Below are 20,678 nucleotides of genomic sequence, written 5' to 3' on the forward strand. Positions count from 1 at the left end.
TAGCAAGAATATGTACATCATCATTCACATCCCATACCCAATTGAAAAAGTTGGAAATTTCCTATACTTATACTCATACACATACTCATTCCCAGTCGAGAATTTTCCGTCAAAACGGGAACGGATGGAGACAATACCCACATAAACAAGTTTATTTGTCATCTAAGTTGTCATCTTACTTCTATGAATATAGATATGATATAGCCTCCCCTAAACAGTACTAGTGTTGTTTATCAAATCAATTTCACTACTATCCATGTTTTTAGTCAATCTCAAAGGTGAAATAAATTTAAAGTACAATTGAACTAAACTTAAAAACATACTTTTAACAAATTATTTAGATAGGAAAAATTTATTTTAAGAAAATCTTTGTCTGATTCGAATTATTCTTATCTAATTGTAAAATTATTCATCAAAAACTCTGATTCATTCCCATGATTAAACTTTGAGAGAAGCTTATCCCCAGCACAATCTGATGTGTGGACTAGAAATTAATTTTGAGATATCTTGAGATGGTCCCTGTTTTTATCCTAGGACGTCTTTAAATAGATATTAATTTCTTACATTGTTTGTTCACCCAAACTCAAGATAAGCCTTCGAGACCTTCCCAACCCAAGAAATGAAGTTTTCGACCTTGTTCTCTCTCTTTCTGCTTTGTGTCTTCACCTCGTACCTTCCTTCAGCCAACGCTGATCTGGTCGACACTGATGGTAATCCTCTTCGAAATGGTGGCAAATACTTTATAAGGCCAGTTATAATAACCGGAAATGGTGGTGGAGTACAATTCGCAGCAACCGGAAACGAAACTTGCCCTTTATCTGTTATCCAGCTTCCTAGTCCTTTCTCTAACGGCCTACCGGTACAAATTTCATCTCCAATCAAATTCCTTTTCATAAAAGAAAACTTTAATTTGGACATTGGGTTCACTTTTGTACCTCCGTGTGCTCCCACTCCATCTAAGTGGACTGTTGTGAGGGGTGAGGGAGATCGTCACCCTGTTAAACTTAATGGGTACGACAACACAGTAGCCGGTTGGTTTAAAATTAAGAGCGTTCCGGTTGAAATTGGAGGCTACAACCTCTTGTTCTGTCCTGAGAATGGTTATTGTGGCTATGTTGGAGTTGATATTGATTCTAGTAGAAACAGGGTTTTGGTGGTGGCTCAGGATGAGAACGCTGCCATGTGGATCCAGTTTCAGAGAGTTTACGGATCATCTGAAACTGCAATTACACAAGCAACTGCGTGAACTACCAATGCCCCTAAAAAGTCATGCGATGTGTAGTTAGTTTCTCTTAATGAGAGACAAGAATAATGGAAGCACTTTGTTGTAATAAACTGTTGCATGACTAAATAAACTTAAGTTAGTAAAGAGTATTTTTGTGAGTATGAGAGTATAAAATGAATATTAGATTAGTGTACTTCCTATGTTATCATGTAATTATAGGTCTTCTTGGACTTATCACATAACAAAATAATAACAAATACCGGGAAACAAAATATAATAAAAAATCATTGGATGGGTTTTGTTGGTACTATATCTTTATCTTTAGATATTACTTGAAATATCATCCATCCTCTATTTTGGGGAGGTTGCCATTTCATGAGGACCTCATATTTAGATCTTAAGGTTTATTGGGCTACTTTGGGCTTGGCAACAATAGTAATAATGATAATAGTATTAATTTGGGTCAGGTAAGTCTAATGAGATAGCATCGTTGGGATCAATTACTGTATTTAAGGTATTGTTCGCTTTGAATTCTGTAAATCTGTCACGATTTTATACTTAAAAGGCACTTCAGAGAGTTGAAGGAGAAAATTGTATTTAAATTGTTTTTGACCTCGACTCCTAAGCGATGTGGGCAGTGACGGAACTTGAATAAAAAATGTAAGGGTGCCAAATTAGTTTTGTTATATATAAGTTTTTTTTTAGTTAGAAAAAAAGTTCTTCATCTTTTTTTTTTCATTTCCTCTGCTTAAAACAAGTACACATAATAGTAGAATTCAAAAAAATATTACTATCATTCGTTATTATATCATGCTATTATATCATGATACCAAACCATGAATACCATTTTAGATAACCTCATCAATTTGATTTGGTGGTATTGTCACATTTGAGACCGTTTTTCCCGGATCGCATTCTAATGAATTTTTAAATTCATTGTATATAACTCTAAGAACTTTAAAGATTTGTTTTTTATTGTCTTGAATTCTTGGTTCTCATGAAATTTCTCAAGTTTAGTTAACGTAAATGCATTTATTTTCATCTTTATCACAAACCTTCCTCTTTAAAAAAAAGGAATCAATTTTTTTACTTTTTATCATAATCTTTTTAATATAAATTTATCACCTCTCGTCTATTTAGAAAAAATAAAATTTATATTCACAAATCACAATTATCACAATGCAAAACATAAAAAAACTCATACCACTTTAATTAAATAAGCAACATTGTATAAATTCAAAACTTTAAAAAAAATTTACCATAGCCAGCGAAAAACACAAAATCCCTAAATTTCATAATTAAGGATTATAATAATTTGGGAAAATTATTATTAGGGTTCATACAAATTTCATAAAAGAATCCATGAAATCATAATTAGGGTTTATATTAATTTGGGAGAAACATCCTAAAAAGAATCATAAATTTAACATACATAAATCATAATAAGATACTAACCTTGATATGTGAGAGATCATGCAAGAAAATATACTTCAATCTCAATCTATGTGTTTCCCAACCTCTATTTCCCAATCTATCTCTTTGTATTTATTTCTCTTCACACACTTTCATGATAATTTACATGGTAGAAAGATCTTATAGCCAGAAAAAAAAACCCTAATCTCTTTTATAAATCAATGTCTCCATTAATTTTTTTTATTTTATCTTTTACTATTATTTTCCATTATATAAACTTAATATAAATAATATATAAATATAATTTTAAAAATATATAAATATACATAAAAAAAATTCAAAAAAAAAAATTGGGGGAGCCATGGCTCCCCTGTCACCATGTAGTTCCGCCTCTGGAAGTGGGATTATTGGGTGTACCAAAACATAACGCCTCTAGTCAAGGTTTAAAAGGAATGCGAATTCATCACCAATAGAGGGCTAAGGGAAATCATTTTTCATTTCCCACAGACAACACCAATGTTCCTGTCCCAATTTCGATGAGATGTCATCACTACGATCAATTACTGTTTCTAGGGTATTGTTCGCTTTGGAGCCTATAACTCTATCATGATATTGTCCTTAAAAAGCACTTCAGAAGGTTAAAGGAGGAAGATGTATTTAAATTGTCCTTGATCTCAACTCATAAGTAAGGTGGGATATTGGATACACTTAAATGATATATATATATATATATATATATATATATATTGGAATTCATCCCTGTTTGAAACTTCAATATATTTTGGTCCCTAAACTTTAAAAATGAATGAATATATTCCTTTTAACCCAATTACGTTCAAATTTTTTAGGTGTCGAAGGCATTTCCCAACAGATATTGAACCGGGAATGTGTCAAACGGTGTAAGCAACTCTAATACTAACATAAAACATCTTCGACATGTCAAAAAAAGTTAACGTGATTGAGTTAAAAGGACTATATTCATTTATTTTTAAGGTTTATGGACCAAAATGTATCGAAGTTTCAAACAGGTATGAATTTCAATTTTTGGTCAAAGTTCAAAGACTAAAACTATACTTGACCATATATATATATATATATATATATATATATATATATATATATATATATATATATATATATATATATATTAATTTCTAATTTTTTTAATTTTCTTTTAACTTTTTTTTTAAATTTTTGTTTATAAATTTTTTATATATTTATAAATTTGTTTATATAAATAAAAAATTATTAATTTTTAATTATTTTAATTTTAAACAAAAAAAAAACAGGTTCGCTAGCAAGGCGAGTTCGCCTACCACACTAGCGAGCTAGGCGGCCAGGCTACAATGGGCTAGGCTGGCCAGGCTACTTAGTTTGTCATGCCTAATATATTCGCATCGGGTTGCATATCCCACAAGCCTTTATCTATAAATTGTCTTCCATTATCCATTACGATGGTGTGAGTGATCTTATATTGGCAAATGATGTTCCTCAACATGAGTTTTTGCACTTGCTGGGATGTTATGGTTCCGACGGCCTTTATCCATTTGGTAAAGTAGTCTATTGCTACCAATAGAAACTTAACTTGCCCTTTCCCAAGAGGCGCAGGGTGCAATGATGTTCACCCTCATAATGCAAATGGCCATGGTGAATTCATATTGTACAATTCTTTCAACTTTTGATGAAGAAGGTTGCAATGTTGTTAGCATGGAATGCATTTCTTTATAAAGGTGACACAATCTTCTCGTATCGTTGGCCAATAATACCTGACTTTTAACAGTTTCATGGCCATTGTCCTTGCTCTAGAATTGTATATGTATATCCCCTCATGAAACTCTTTCATTATGTATTGGCCTTGTTTAGGGTTGATACACTTAATAAGTGGTGTCAAATACCCTTTTCTAGACAAATAATCACCAACCATAAAAAACTTTGCAACTTTCCTGGCCCACCCCTTTTCTACTTCTTCTAAGGGTGATACCTTCTTTCTAGTACTTAATGAAAGGTACCATCCAAGAGATTTCCAGCTCATTAGCCAAGCATTGTTGATAAGATCACTAGTGCAGAATTGCATTTTTACCTCGCCTTATAGGCCTCGGTTGGCAAGGAACTGAAGCATATAACGGCGCGGTGGCATTTTTGCAATTTCAGACAACTTTTATGCCTCGGTTCAAGAAAAACCTAAAGCTAAAAGGGGTTATAGGCTTCGGTTAAAAAAAATCCTGTGCCAAAAGGTGCTTATATGCTTCGGTTGAACAGACCCGAAGCCAAAAACGTGGCTAGAAATTTCAAAAAGGCCACTAGCCGTTACGTCTTTGGCCTCAGGTGGCACTGAGCCGGGGTCAAATAAGGCTATATGCCTCGGTTATTAATTGAACCGAGGCCATATAGTTTAATTAGGGCACAAAAACGCGAACTCCTCTACTTCTTCCTCGTGCGCTGCTGCATCTTCTCCATCTCTCTTTGCGTCTCGCTAGTCTCCTGGATCCCCTCTCCCTTTCACCTCACGCATGAACAAAACAAACATCACCACCCATCTATGCCGCACCCATTCTAACCGATGATGAACCCTAACGACAACACCGGCCACCATAGCGACGCGAAAATAGGGCACCAGATCTGGAACGCAGCGACGCGATCCACCATGGTAGAACCTTTCACGAGATCGCCATCGCGCTCCACTAGAGGAACCATCGTCGAGATCTCCGCCGCTGCAGAAAGCCACCATCACCGCAACAGAGGTCGTGCGACTGCACCGTCACCAGACCTGATCGAACCTGAGGACCCAAATCGCGAGCCCCAATCGTTGCAGTTCGTCGCAACGGCGCCTGTCTTCTCGCCGTTCGCCGTAGCGGCGCCGATGATGGCTTGCAGTGGTGGTTCGTGTTATTCTTATGTAACCTTTCCCATTTCTGTTCAAGCTTTTGTTGTTGCTTTTTCATATTGAATTTCTTCGATCTAGTTTACTTAGTATTTTTCGTGCCAGAGTACTTATTGGTACTGACCTTTATCACTCATTGAAAAAAATACTTATGCGTTATTAAATTGAAAGTATTTCAAAAAAAAGTATATTTTAACTAGTGTTATTAATGTTAAATACTGTGGAAATTAAACCATTTTCTCGCAGGTACAAAAATTACCAGAGACATTTTTTTGCCTCGTGCTCATTTTTGTGAAATCAAAAGTTTCGAGAGGGCCAGGTTTTTTAGACGAGCTATTCTATCATATAACATTGAAAAATATATCTGATGAAGTAGAAGATGAGGAGGAAGAAAACGGTGGAAAATATGTCCCTAAGTCAGGAGATATATTTGCTTTAACAGATGTTAAACCTAGAAGAGAAGCGTGTTGTGCCGCAAAAAATTTAATTAAAAAGGGACCCTATGGCTTCGGGTAACAACCGAGGCCAAAAGGAGTACCTTTTGGCCTCACCCCAATATGCCTCGGTTCCAGACCCGAGACAAAATGAGAAAAATAACCGGGGCAAAAACCCCTTACTGCACTAGTGGATATCGACTTTGGAGTTCTCGGTCCTTGGGAAATGTTGCCACCTAACTTATTCAAAAGAGTGAAGGTGTGCCTTGACAAAGTGAAAGTAACGCAAAAGTAGTGAGTCATGCACCTAAAACTCCTCAGTGAGGTGTCTGATAGCCATCCTTGTTATATCTTGATTTATTAAAGTTAGCCTCGATCACTTTGTACGTAACCATGAACCCTAGGAATTTACCTCCATTGACCCTGAAGTTGCATTTATCTAGGTTCAACTTCATGTCATATAATCGAAAACACATCGGTTAAATCTTCATTATGTTGTTGGGGCAAATTTGACTTCAGGATCATATCATCCATGAATACCTTGACATTATGCCTTATTAGTTCCTTAAACATTAACTCATCAACCATTGGTAAGTAGCACATGTATTCTGTAAGCCATAAGGCATCACTTGGTAGAAATAGTTGCCATCATCCTCTATGAGCGTGATGTTTTCCTTGTCCCTAAGATCCACTAAACTCCCTTGATCCACCAATGCTTTTCGTACTGCAAAATTTTCAATTTCGAAAGTGATGACCATTAGATCGTCTTATTGTAGGTCTATCGCCTGAAACTCAACATCTATGAAAGTAATGGGAGACACCATTTTTTGATTAAGTAATATCATGGTATTCACAAACTGTACCACCCTCAAATGTTTCTTCCTTGCTATTGAGGAAGTCCCTCCTCGTGCAAAGCCTCCAACAATGGTTTTAATTGCACTTATGAGAGGTGGTCAATTCGATGGTGCTCCCCTCTTTGTTCTTCATGCTACATTGGGGTTGCTTCCCTTTGATCTTGGCCACTGTCTCGGTTCTGCACCTAAAACCTTTCATTCGTCGTTCTTTTGGATTCTACTAGTCGCCTTTGATCTTTTGTGAAACCCACATCCTCTTCTTTAAACAAATATATTCTGAGATGTCTTGCTTTTATTTGCTCTTCTATTTTGTTTCAAAGCTACACACTTCTCTATTTCATCCCTATAATTGCGGTGATACCAACAATGTCGAGACATGCCAACATTCGATGGGGTGGCCGACTTCCTTGGTGCTTGTATACGATCTACATTAAAATGGGGGTTGCCTTATCTCCTTTGGTCGAGGCAAGGATTTGTGATGCCTATCTCGGTCGTGCGTCTTTTTCTCAGTCGAGCTATTTTCCGCGCTAATTTTCCCCATAAACTCCATAAGCTCCTCTACTTGCATATATACTTTGTCGCCTTGTCTCTCAACTCGTCTAAGTCTATTGTTGGATTTTTGCACAAGCTATCTGTGAAAGGACCAAGTTGTAGCATTGTCACCATCTAATGTAACCCTACTTCAGAATTGTGATTCTTGATGTTTAATGCCACCTTCTCAAATCTTTCGATGAATGTTCTCAGTGACTCTCGCTTCTCCTACCATATATTAACTAGAGCAAGGGCGAAATGGTGTGGGCAACTAGTTGTGATATTTGTGCTGAAGTGGGCCACCAACGTAGCAAAGCAATCTATCGACAGAGGAGGAAGCCTTAAGAACACCCTCACGGCTGCCCCTTTCAAAGACATAAGGAAATGCGATAGAAGATGGTGTCGTTCCTCTAAATTTGTGGTCTCGTCATATTTGTCTATAGTCAATCCTTTTTTATTACCTGGTAGTGGCACTTTAGTGATATCAGTAAAAAATAATTCTCCATGCTCAAGGGACACTAACACAAAAGGTGCTTTTAACATCATCAAATTAACGTCTATGGGAGAGAATACAAACGTCAAAAATGATCGGTGGCATTTTTGTAAATAAAGGGTCAAATTTAATGTACGTCCAGCACTGCCCCAACGTCACTTAACGTTGATTTCTCCCTGCCCCGACGTCAATCTAGCATAACGTGGGTCTCCCACGCGCTTGATATCACTTAACGTCGGGTAAGCACAGAATTGATGACCTCTTTTTTATATGGCAGATCTGCAACACAAAACGACAATGTTCCTCTTCTCGATGACCTCTCCTCCGCATTTCGCCGACCAGCACGACCTCTACAAGTGAGTTTTCCACCATGAAACTTGTTGGGTTTTGATTTGTGCACTAATTTAACCATTTTGAACCGATTGGATTTCGTTTTGGTCTTCATTTCACATTAAGCAAGGTTTTCTTCCCTTTTTCACCGTGAAGCTTTGTTTGCCGACAGCCCACCCTCCTTCATCTGCATCCTTATTTTTGCTAAAAGAGGTTAGTTTTTCATTTTCCTCTAGTTCATGTATGCGTTTATTTTGTATACTTTTTTGGTTTATTTTTTTTATTAGAAAATTTATGATTTTTGATGTATTTTGTTGCATGTTAAAATAATTTTAATGTATTTTGTTGATTTTTTTTTTTTGCTTTTTTTTTATTTGAAATTTTATGATAGTTGATAAATTTAGTTTATAAATTTGGAATAAATTTGTAAATTTGTTGCATGTTAAAATAATTGTAATTTTTTTATTGTTTTTAATATTATTATTGCATTGTTATTTTATATGTGAAGATTTATTATAATTTTAGTCCAATATTTTAAGCGAACCTTACTTCCCATTTGAGATCTAATACACATGATTAAATTTTTAATAGTTTGTATTAAATCTTGAATTGTCCGATCAGACAGTTTGAAAAAAAAAATTAGTAATTGGCTATAACGTGTATATTGAGGTTTATGCATAAATTTGATAAAATTTCGATTAGGGCAATTTGTGTTGTTCTCTGGATGCATACTTGATTATGATCATGACTTATCTCTTTCATTTCAAGATTTTGTCAAATTTATAATGTTTGACTTCTTCGTATACATGTTAGGAAATTATGAAAAATATTTTTTTTTCGAATGGGTAGGGCCTTACCTTGTGAGAATTAGAAGTTTGAGATTAATGGAGTTTATTACGAAAATAGTATAAGTCGAAGCTGGATAAATGAGCATCACATTAGTGAAGATTATGAAAAGGGGGTTTCTGACTTTTTGCAATATGCTCAAGAACATGAAATCTTTGTTAATGGGACATATTTTTGTTCTTGTGTTCGTTATCTTAATCAAATACGTCACGACATGGGCACAATGTGTGATCATCCATTCATCTTTTATATAATGAGGAGTTATACACTTTGGACTTGGCATGAAGAAGTATTAGACAAGCCTACGATGTCATGAGGAACAAATTATGTAGGTGAAGAAGTATACAACTAGCTGAAAAACATTGATATTGTGTTCGGTAAACATCAAAAGAAGAAGACCACAGAGAAAAACATTTGGATGAAACGATCAATCTTCTTTAATCTTCCATATTGCTGAAAACTTGAGGTACGACATTGTAGAGATGTGATGCACGTTGAAAACATTGTATATGATAGCGTTGATGAGTCATAATTTTTCTCCATTCCCCTAACCTTTGTGTACCCATTTGATAGTTGTTTAGTGCTTAATTGTCTTCTGTTAGTTCATTTTCCTCAATTGGGCTTCATTGGGCCATTATTCTGAATTTTGAGTAATTTGGCATTAATTGGTCTAATTATTGTCTGTAATTATTTTTAGGTATTATGTGGAGCAAATTTTGGAGCTTGGATATTTATCTTAAGGTCAGAGAAGGTTGCCACGTGATTTCCACATCATTGTCACGTCTGCGCCATGTCAGTCAGTCCATCCACGTCATTGGGCCAACATTTTCAGCCCCTAGTGGCATTTTTGTAAATCTGAGTGACAGAATGACATTTTTGTAATTATGTGAATTTGTGTGTGACCACGTATAGGAAGGCTGAGTTTTCGTTTTCCAGCCACCACCATCTTCTCCACTCTCCATTTTTAGGTTTTTGAAGCTTTGAAGGTGACCCATAGAGGCACATGCTTATTTTTCACGTTTTCCACTCATTTTTTACATTTTATGAGTCATGGACAACACCATTGTTTGTACTCACGTTTTCTACACCTTGGGTAAAATTTATATTGAAGCATTTTTATTTTTGTTGGCTATTTTCATTCTTGCCCATTTCTCTCCTTGCACATTTTCGTTTAAGTTTTATGCACCAATTTATACTCATTTGAATGGTTGAATCATAAATTCTGTTGAACCCTAATTTGGATTCCATAGGGAACTAACTTTTTGCATTGATTCCTTGATAAAATTGAGATGAAACCATGAGATTGTTGGTCGTTTCTAGGTTTTGTTCGAATTTGATTCTGTTTCAGGCTGTGTTTTCATGATAAAATGCATTTTTGATGCATGCTTAATCTCAAATCCGTGTTTTGTGCACATTAATGGCTCGTATTCATGCTTAATGTTTAAGGGTTCTGTCACAACTTGCTTCAATCTGTGGGTGTTAATTGCCTGAAATTTGTTGTGTTTAATGACATAATGAATCTATGGTAATTTTCGCTTAGTTGATTACTTAGGGTTCATGAGAGCAAATAGGAATAGAACAATTAATTTGGTAATATGTGATTGGTGGACTTTGAATTGAATCAAGGAATCATTGCGTTTTTATACAACTGTTAAATTACTTTGTTTTGTGAATTAAATTTTGTGTGAATCCATCAAACCCCCCCTTTGGTGTTGTGTTTAATTCTGGAAATCAAACTGTGGATGAAAATATTGGTCGTTAGGAGACGACTTGGTTCAACTGTCACATACTACATTTATGTGTTTTAATTTGGTGGGGTACGACCTCTATCATCGGGACTTTACTAAACGTAAAAGGAAAGACCGAAGATGGAGTAAAAGCACGACAAGGTTGGACATGGGCATCCATTCTGAGTTACATCCACAATCAATTGGAAGACACACCTACCTGCCTCTAATCTGTCACACTCTTTCTTGAAAAGAAAAACAATTTTTTTGTCAATGTTTAAGAAGTGGGAAGGTTCCTCAAGGTTACTCTTCAAATATTAGTAGCCTTGTTTCTATACAAGATTTAAAGTTAGTTGGTTTAAAGTCCCATGATTGTCATGTGTTGATGCAACAACTATTACTAGTAGTTATTCGAGCCATCTTACCTCCTTTTGTTAGAGGTATTCTAACACGTTTCTGTATGTTCTTTAATGAACTATGAAAGAAACTTATTGACCCTCGAGTGATAAATTATTTGGAAAATGAGGCCATTAGACTATTGTGTCAATTGGAAATGTATTTTCCACCCTCATTTTTTGATATCATGGTTCATTTTATAGTTCATCTAGTGAGGGGAATTTGATTATGTGGGCCAGTTTTCTTGAGATGGATGTACCTAGTTAAGAGATACATGAAAATCTTAAAGGGATATGTCAAGAATTAGTATCGACTGAAAGCTTTAATTACAGAGCGGTACATTGCAGAAGAAGCCATTGAATTCTGCTCAAGTTATATGCCAAGTTGTGAACCAGTTGGAGTTCCTAAGAGTATACATGAAGGAAAATGTGAAGGCAAGGGTGTTCAAGGAGTGAATATTCAAAGTGTTAGTAGAAAAGAAGTTTATCAAGCCCATTTGTACATCTTAAACAACACTATAGAAGTGATTCCTTACATTTCACAACACATTGATGAAATGAAGTATGCACACCAACATATGAATGAAAAATGGGCACTTAATGAACATAATTAAACTTCCTTATCATGGTTTAAGAAAAAAATTTACATGATTCCAAATGTTTCTGAAACTCTATTGAGGCTAGCTCATGGACCGAACACCGACGTGATCGCATATGGCAGGTACTACATAAATAATTACTATTTCTATTCAAAGATGGAAGAAGAGAAAAGTGGAGTTCAAAATAGTCGGGTTATGGTTCAAGCTGAAGTTGTACATTTTTCTAGTTCTAAGGACAAAATTCCAATTACAGCATCCATGAGTTACTTCGGAATAATACAAGAAAAATGGGAAGTTGACTATCTAACTTTTAGAGTTACTTCGGAATAATACAAGAAATATGGGAAGTGTAAATGGGTTGATAGCAATTCCGGTGTGGGGACAAAAGACCTCGGTTTCACTTTGGTAGATCTTAACAAGATGAGATATACGGATGAACCATTTATTATGGCCAGTCAAGAAAGAAAATTTTTTATGTCAATGATCCAGCCAATCAGAAATGGTAATTGTATTAAAGGAAGAAGCATGCACAAAAATCATGATGAAGATTGTCTTGATCTACTTGAGACGGTGTCTTTCTCATTAGCAACCATTCAAGACAAGGTTGATGACATAACCGATGACATCCATGCTATTCGAAGTGTTCACAATGAAGGCATATGGGAGAAAACAATACCTTAATAGGTGTTTATTTATTAATATGTTCACATTTATAATTTTATATTTTTCGTGTAATATAGTATAGGTAATTTAGTATATTTTCCTTATTAACATTTTCTAACGATATGTTTTTCAAGTATGACGAGCTTTGGGTCAAGAAAGAGCGGACATGTTAGATCTGTGACTTAGTTGCCGAGTGTCATAAACTGGTAAACTAAGGTTGCTGGTCAAGATTGATCCCCGATCGGGAAATCCTAGTGGCCTAGGAGAAAAAGGTTACCATAACTATACAGGGATGTTGACGAAAACAAAAATCCCTATTGTGATTGCTTAGTGGGATGACGTCACAGAGGTTGACAAGAACCCCTATGGCAGGATGTTCTGGTATGTTTACTTATAGCAACTATATTGTTTATTATCTTACTTAACACATAACTTATTTGTTGTTTTGAACAACAAAATTTTGAGATTGCTCCGAACAATGAGTGAATTAGGAAGAAGGTGTTATCTCACATAGGCACCAGATGGAGGGACTTCAGGGCAAGGCTCACACGTCTATATGTGTTCAGAGACAGACAACATGATACTCCTTGTATGAAGTACTAAATCTTTAAGGAGCATTGGATGTATTTTTATGCATGTAAAGAGTCCGAGGATTGGCAGGTTTGTTTATGAAATTTGTTTATAGTGACATTAGTCACACATTTTTGAATTAAAATTATAAATAATGTTATGTGTGTGACAGGAAAAAAGGATAGTAGACCAAGAAAGACCAAGGCCTAATGATACACCGCACGTACTCTCTCGAGGTGGCTATTCATTATTAGAGAAAAAAAATGAAAAAGTCTTATGCACAAGCCTTAGGACTTGAGTCCCGTAACAAAGTACCTGTAATTCCTAGGTACAAGCTGTGGAAGGCTGCTCGAACTAAGTCCGATGGGCACACGACATCACTATCAGCTCAAATGATATCACAAGAATAGTAAGTACATCCCGTATTCGAGACCCATAGTTCATATGCTTCCCCTTTATGATTAAACTTGCTTATATGGTGCATGATGAGTTAGTTGAGCTAGAGACTCAAGGTTTGTTTGTTGGTCATGGTCGGAACGATATACTGACAACGACAATTGGAAAGCCAAAGCACTCAAGACGTGTTCGTGGTGTTGGAGGTTTTATTGGTCTTCGAGATTACTTTGGTCCTCCACAAAGAATTAATGCATCATTGAGTCAAGAGGCCATGAGGAAGATGGAGCAAGAAATGGAGGAAAAAATGAACCAACGCATGGGAATTATGGAGCAATGCTTCATAGAACAACTTCAACAACAACAACAAATACAAAGAACACTTGAAGAAAAATATTCTATCCATGCAGCAGTAGAATATGGAGATCCCAACTCAAGCTCTTACAGGACATCGTGTGAGCACAAAAGGCTCATGCTCTGTTGTAGATCATACTGACTACACAATTCAGTATGCGCTATTGGTTGATGGAGATCGTCCGCACGTAGTGGCCATTGGACGACAACTTCAAGGGGGGAGACTATCCATGGTGTTCCTCTACTGCCCCAGTACGCGCGTGTAACGATTGATGAGATTCAAGATCCCCATGCTCAAGTGCCTTTGCCAACTTCAGAAATCCAATTCGTTGGGAAGGCCTTAGGCACATTTATAGCTTAGCCTAAAGCATTGATGATGCCATACTTTGGCCCACAAAAGGTATTAGGGCATCATATTCTTAGTAGTTCAATCTTAGTATTTATAATCTTTTTGATTTTATACCTTTCAAAAATCTTTACTTCAGTCCACCCGTCCTAAAATGCGTCAACGTGTTATTCGTGAAAATGATGACATGGCAGAAGCAGAAGATGAACCTCTAGGGAAGCTGCTCACAAAATTACACAAATTAAAGAGAGGACCGGTAGTGCTAAAGTGGGAGTTAAAAGTATTTGGCCTTCATTGTCATGTCCTATTGTACATCAATTTGAATGATGAACTAGAGATTGTTGCGGGAGACAAGATGTTAAATATTTCAATTTTACAACTATGGTGCATGTAAGATTTTTTATTGTATTCCACATTTAAAACTTGGAATTGGTACTTTTAATTTATACCTAACTGTCTTATTGTAGGTAAATGGACAAAGTAATTGTGGAACAAGGTCGAGCTTCCATGTATGGATTCATTGAACCTCAGACCATCCAAGCTTCTAGAAACACACCTGATCACGTTAAAACGGTTTTGTAAACATGGATGGATGAGTCAAACAGAGAGATTTACAGTGTCGTACATTAATGGGTAGGTGTTATTACTTATAATATTTGATGAATTATTGTTGAGTATTCGACTAAGTATTTGTGATTGACGATAGGTCTCATTGACAATTATTCGTCATCATTTCAAATCAATGCACAGTTGTATGGTTTTGCTCATTCATTGGAAGATTAAAAATGCTTTGAAAAACATGTTACAAGAATAAGTGTTACTTTTTTTTTCATATCATGTATTTAGTTATATTAAAACTAACCTATATTTTATGTTTCCAAAATTTCATTAGAGTGTGGGTGAGGCCAGAGCACAACAGATTAAAGTATTATACCAAAAAGTTGTAACTCATTCATTTACCGAGTTATTAATTTTTGCATGTCAACTTATGAATTTGATATGTGATTATTTTCTTTGTCACCTTTAGTGTAACAAGCAACAAGATTCATGGGAATATGGGTATTATGACATGTCTTGTATAAGAACAATCATTCGAGTTGCAGTTAAAGATGATTGGATAAAGGTAATAATATATGTATATATCTTTAAGATATTATAAAACATATCAAACTTTAAACAATGATATTCATGCATAATGACTTTGTATTATCTTTTCAGCGCTTCAAGAATTCATCACCTTTATCCGATGACACTACCCATACACTAAGACAGGAGTGGGCAACATATTTATTTGGAACAATGGAGTTAGGCATTAGAATAACATTAGAATTTTATTTTCAAAACACCGTAGAACAATTTTCTTGATGAAATTTTACTTTTGTGGTAATTGTAAAAGTTTAGACAACTTTACAATTATTAGTTAGAATTGTAAATTCACCACGTTGCTGGAATATAATGTCAACTATTCGGGGACTTTTCTGTTTTTTAGGTGTGAGAATTTGTAAATATAGCAAAACTTAAAAAAATAGCTAAAATTGACGTTTGTCAATTTTAGCAATTTTCCCCCTCTAAATGGTGCGAGTTGAACGTTGGGTGGCATTCGAACTGACGTTAAGGGACATTGGTTACTCATATTTTTGACGTTAAGTAATGTATATTTTTCTTTCGGACGTTAATTTTAATGTCACCGAATATGACTTCGGTATTTTTACAGACGTCAAAATTCAAAAATAACAAACGTTATGAGGACTTTTTGTGTTAGTGGGAATTGATTCCCCTGTGGAATCAATTCCAACACCCTCAAGAATTGATTTTGCCTGCTTCACACAATGTTGGAATTGGTTGCAACATAACCCAAAACTGATTCCAATACTTCAACATGACTCATCTTGGTCACATGGAGCTGTAAAACATGATCCAGCATTCTAACCTTCCTCCAACCATTTTTTGCATCTTTCCTTCCCATTGTACCTTCACATGCATGGAACGTTCAATTATAGCAAAGGTGTTTCTGTAAAACAACTTTGGTTACCCTCAAATCTTCACAAGTACAGAGGGATGGGATTATGGAGTAATCTCGCCATTCATCGCTCGTAAATGCCTCTAAATACTGCAAAAGGAAAAAATATTGTTGGTGATAACCTCTATCGTGGGTAGTTTCAACAAGATGATGTTTCTATATAAAAAATTAGGAGAAAGTAACGTGAAATGAAATTTAATTTGTAGAGAATCACCGGTGCACCCGAGACATATACTGTCGAGGTAAAAAGACACTACTTTATGCATTGGTTGTCAACCCGAGGCATATTTGAATCGTTACTGCCTCGGTTTCCACCAACTGAGGCCTAATGATGCATAAAAAAAATTAAATACAATTTATGCCTCGGGTTTGGTCCAACCGAAGCAGAAAGTTAGATTTACAACCTCGGTTCTGGTTCAATCGAGGCATATTAGTTATTAAAAAAAATCATTATAAATATAGTTTATGCCTTGGGTCTGGTCCAACCAAAGTAGAAAGTTAGATTTACTGCATCAGTTTTGGTTCAACCGAGGCATATTAGTTATTAAAAAAATAATAAAATTCATTATAACCTTCTACCTCGGTTTTGGTTACAACCGAGGCATAAAGTTGTCATTTCTTTTTTAATTATGGTCTTGTTTTATTCATAATCACCACATTTAACTTGCAAATTTTCAACCAGAAAACCAAAACCAACCAAAAACAAAAACCAAATGCTATTCAAATAGAAAATGTGGCAAAATACTTAAATACTATTCATATTAATGTAGCATTCATCACAATCTCATATGCTACCATAAACAAATATACTAAGTACTATTGTACATTTGTATGATGTACTTTGCACAAGCTATCCTTAAATATTTGATGGACTTGGTGGGGATTGATGTAGTGGTACTGAATCTTTGCACACAAGAGAATAATTTAAATTAGTATATAAAATAATACAAAATTGAAGATAATTTGATATAGTGAAACTATTATCGTTTCCCAACCACTTGTGATACAGACATGTGCAACGATTGATATCCATTACATTACATAGTAACCACACTCATATGAGTCAGTTTGTAAATTACACTACAATGAATGCACAATTATAAGTAATTGAGAAAGAAAAGAAATTGAATAACTATAATACTATAGACCAAAATAGCAAACCTGGAGGCCCAACCATGCTAGCCTTTTTGTCATAGCAGTTGATTTCCCTAACAACATGCTATGTCCAGCAATTGAACTATGAAAAAGGTAAGGTGTTAACGTACAATTATATAAGAAAGAAAGTTCATAAAAAATAAGTTCTTACCAATCTATAACTTGTTTGAGATGGTTAGGGGGAGGCCTGTGCAAGGAACAAAGCCACACAACAATTTTGTCCTTCATGGAAATCACGTTCACATTCCTCACAACACTCTTCTCTCTTTTTTTTCACAGTAGCCACACACTAAACCACCCACTAATGTGACACACTCTTCTCTCTTTTTCCACAACACCCTTGCATGATGCATGCATCACTAAAACACATTCTCATCTCACTACACCCACGACCCAACACTCACACCTCACTAAAACAATCACTCATAGGACCTAAACCCAACACACACACTCACTTCTCACAGTACCCACACCTGCATAATTCACTAAACCCCACTTACACCATGCATGCACCCACACACTCAAAATCTCACTCACACTAATGCCCATCACAACACACACACACACTTAAGGTCACCACTCTTGCATCACACCTTAAAAACTAACGCCCCTCACTTGCATCTTATGCACCTCATGCACACACTAACCCACTACACCCTTACAACCTCATAACCACTAACTACACGCTAACCCATTCACCTAACTCTACGCTAACCCATGCCAGCCTAACTAATTCCTAACCTTTTCATTCAACCCAATTATGTCGCAGCGGAACAACGATGATGGTTGGTCGAAGAAGAAGAAGATGCAGTGGCGCTGGAAACCTCCTCGACGGTGCAGTGGCGGTGCAGGCGGAATGAAGGGCTGGCGCGTAGTGGAAGAATGGATCAGGTGTGTGGGACGCTCGGAGAAGAAGAAGAAGTGTAGAACATTTGCTACTGCGGTGTGAAAAGATTTGGGTTTTTCTAACCCTACGAAATGATACTACCTTGGTTATTTCGAAACTTAGGCATATTGGGTTGCTCATATGCCTCGGTTGGCAGGAGGATCGATGCATAAGTCATATACTGCCTCGGTTATAAAAGAATTGAGGCATATTCCTCTAATAAAATAAAAAAAATTAAAAAACTGCAACTTAATTACATCGGGTAAAAAGCACCTGAAGTATAAAAGTTATTAGGCCTCGGTTCAGCGATACTCGAGGCATAAAAGCATGTAAAAAATTTCAAATTCTGGGAAAGTGGGAATTGTCAAAATTTTTTAAGCTATATGGCTCGGTTAGAATAGCATCCGAGACATAAAAGTTGACTTTAATTACAAAAATGCCACCGCATGTTTATATGCAGCGGATGCGCAAGAACTGAGACGTATACTGTGATGTAAAAACTCTTAAATGCACTAGTGAATTTAACTTACACACAAAATTTCTAAGTTGTATTCAAAAGGAAAAAATATTGTTGGTAGGTAATAACCCCTGTCGTTGGTAGTTTGAAACAAAACAATTTTTTTCTAAAATTTGTAATATAGAAGACATCATATACTTATAAGGAAACTATAAAGTGAAATGAATTTAAGTTTATTGAGAATTTAACTTACATACAAAATTCATTAATATAATTGGAATTTAATTAAAAGTTTCTGAGGGTAGTATGAAAAATGGAAATAGAAAATAATGAGTTATGCGATAAAGAATATGATATAATATAAGAGCTAAATGGCAAGAAGCTCGAAATAGAGATTTAGAAATTTTTTGTTATATAACTGTTAACATTATAAACGGCAAACCATAATTCATCATGTGAACAAATAAAGGAGTTCATTTGTTGTCTACTGCATAATATTGTGAACAATATTGATACTATAGCCTATCACTACGGTAACGTGATTGGTGTTGTTTATATGTTATCTCTCAAGCCACATATTTTTGAGTGAGCTGGCTAGAAGTTGCAGTTCATAGTGGTTCTCAAATTTATTTAACGTGATTGGTGTTGTTTATATGTTATCTATGTATATTTTTTTCATCAAAAATTAAAAAAAAAATGTGATTTTTTAGTTAAGCTAATATTTCTTTTTTGGAATATCTGCAAAATCTATTCGCCACATAGGTGTTTTTGTTTATATTTTTACAAAAAAGGTATCTTAATAAAATATACTCAGAATTTTGATTATGGTTACTTAAATATATTTAAAATTTTGGTAGTAGAAAAAAATAATTTTCTGCTCTTTCCAGAAATAGCTTAAAGTCTTCCTTTTTTTTCATAAAAGGTAAATACATTAAAGAAATAAGAAAGTATTTATAATTAAAGAATAATTTTTATGGTAAACAAACTTATATAAGGGAAAATTATCTTTTGACAATAAATTATTTTACAAAGTTGACAAACTTTCTTTAAATATAATTAAAATTAATTAACTTTTTAGTTGTTAACTAAAATAAAATAATAAAATAATATTTTTTTTACTCAAATTGAAAGTTTGTCAAACTTTGTAAGAAAAATCTTTGTTAATTTATTATTTTTCTATATTAATTTCTGCCTTTTTATAAAAGTTACCTGAATATAAACTAATGTTTAACATCATTTTTAGAGAATGATATTAATAAATAATGATGTGATTTAAAAGAAAATAAAAAGTAATTATGACTTTAGACTTTAAGTTTAAATCTAAAATTGGAATTAACCTTTTCTCATAATATATTTGTTCTCAAAATTTAAAAATAATTGGATATAATATTTTTAATTTATTTGGATTAAATTTTTTTACGTGTTAAACATATTCTATTTAAATTATTTATATTTTTTGACATCATTATATTAAAATAATTATATTTATTATTTTTAATATTTTTAAATAAACATGTACCAAAATTTAAAATAGAAATAAATTTCAGTTCTATCTTCAAAATTATTTAACAATTTAAAATATATTTAAATTAATTAAAAATAAAATAAAAAACCAGTACAGTTGTCACGTACAAGCAGGCGTGACATTGGTAGTTAGCAGGAAAGTGACATAAGTGCAACATGTTAGTTGCGAGAAACAACGTGGGAAACATGGTAAGCTATGCGGATACTCGGCGTAGGAAAATTCATCTAAATTGGTTTCCCGAATAATATTTTGTTAAAATATTTGTTCGATCCCAAGTGCGGATACTCTGTGTTGGAAAATTCATCTAAATTTTATTTTTGTGCCGAAATAAATTTCAATTTTTGTCAAATTTTTTTTTTTAATTTGGTCTTTTTTTATTAATATCGTTAAAATCATTAATGATTGTGTGTGACACTTTGTGTTTTTTTTTTTTTCTTAAATGCTCACATATTAACCTAACAATATGCCACGTGTTGGAGTCAATGTTTTATATTCAATTTGGTTCTTATAGATGTTATTTTTGTTCAGTCTCAATTTTTTTAGCATGAACCAATTTTATCTCAAATTAAGATCAATATAAT

The 20,678-nt window shown here is 34.5% G+C and overlaps 1 protein-coding gene and 1 long non-coding RNA gene across 2 annotated transcripts; one reads left to right on the forward strand and one right to left on the reverse strand.

Annotated features, from left to right (window-relative positions):
• Positions 1–558: 558 nt before the first annotated feature.
• Positions 559–1,374, forward strand: LOC114183655 (kunitz-type trypsin inhibitor KTI1-like). Its single transcript, XM_028070743.2, has one exon. It carries the CDS (start codon positions 620–622, stop codon positions 1,244–1,246), a length of 627 nt encoding a protein of 208 aa, XP_027926544.1. The 5' UTR covers positions 559–619; the 3' UTR covers positions 1,247–1,374.
• Positions 1,375–15,705: 14,331 nt separating this feature from the next.
• LOC146886186 (uncharacterized) lies at positions 15,706–18,258 on the reverse strand. Its single transcript, XR_014994854.1, has 3 exons — positions 17,381–18,258; positions 17,236–17,311; positions 15,706–16,164 (listed from the first exon to the last, which is right to left on the reverse strand). It is a non-coding gene; the product is annotated as an uncharacterized LOC146886186 (long non-coding RNA).
• Between the last annotated feature and the right edge of the window lie 2,420 nt (positions 18,259–20,678).

Source organism: Vigna unguiculata, chromosome 5 (genome assembly GCF_037176805.1).
Source record: "Vigna unguiculata cultivar grain cowpea cultivar isolate G323 ecotype 2 chromosome 5, ASM3717680v1, whole genome shotgun sequence".
NCBI lineage: Eukaryota > Viridiplantae > Streptophyta > Magnoliopsida > Fabales > Fabaceae > Vigna > Vigna unguiculata.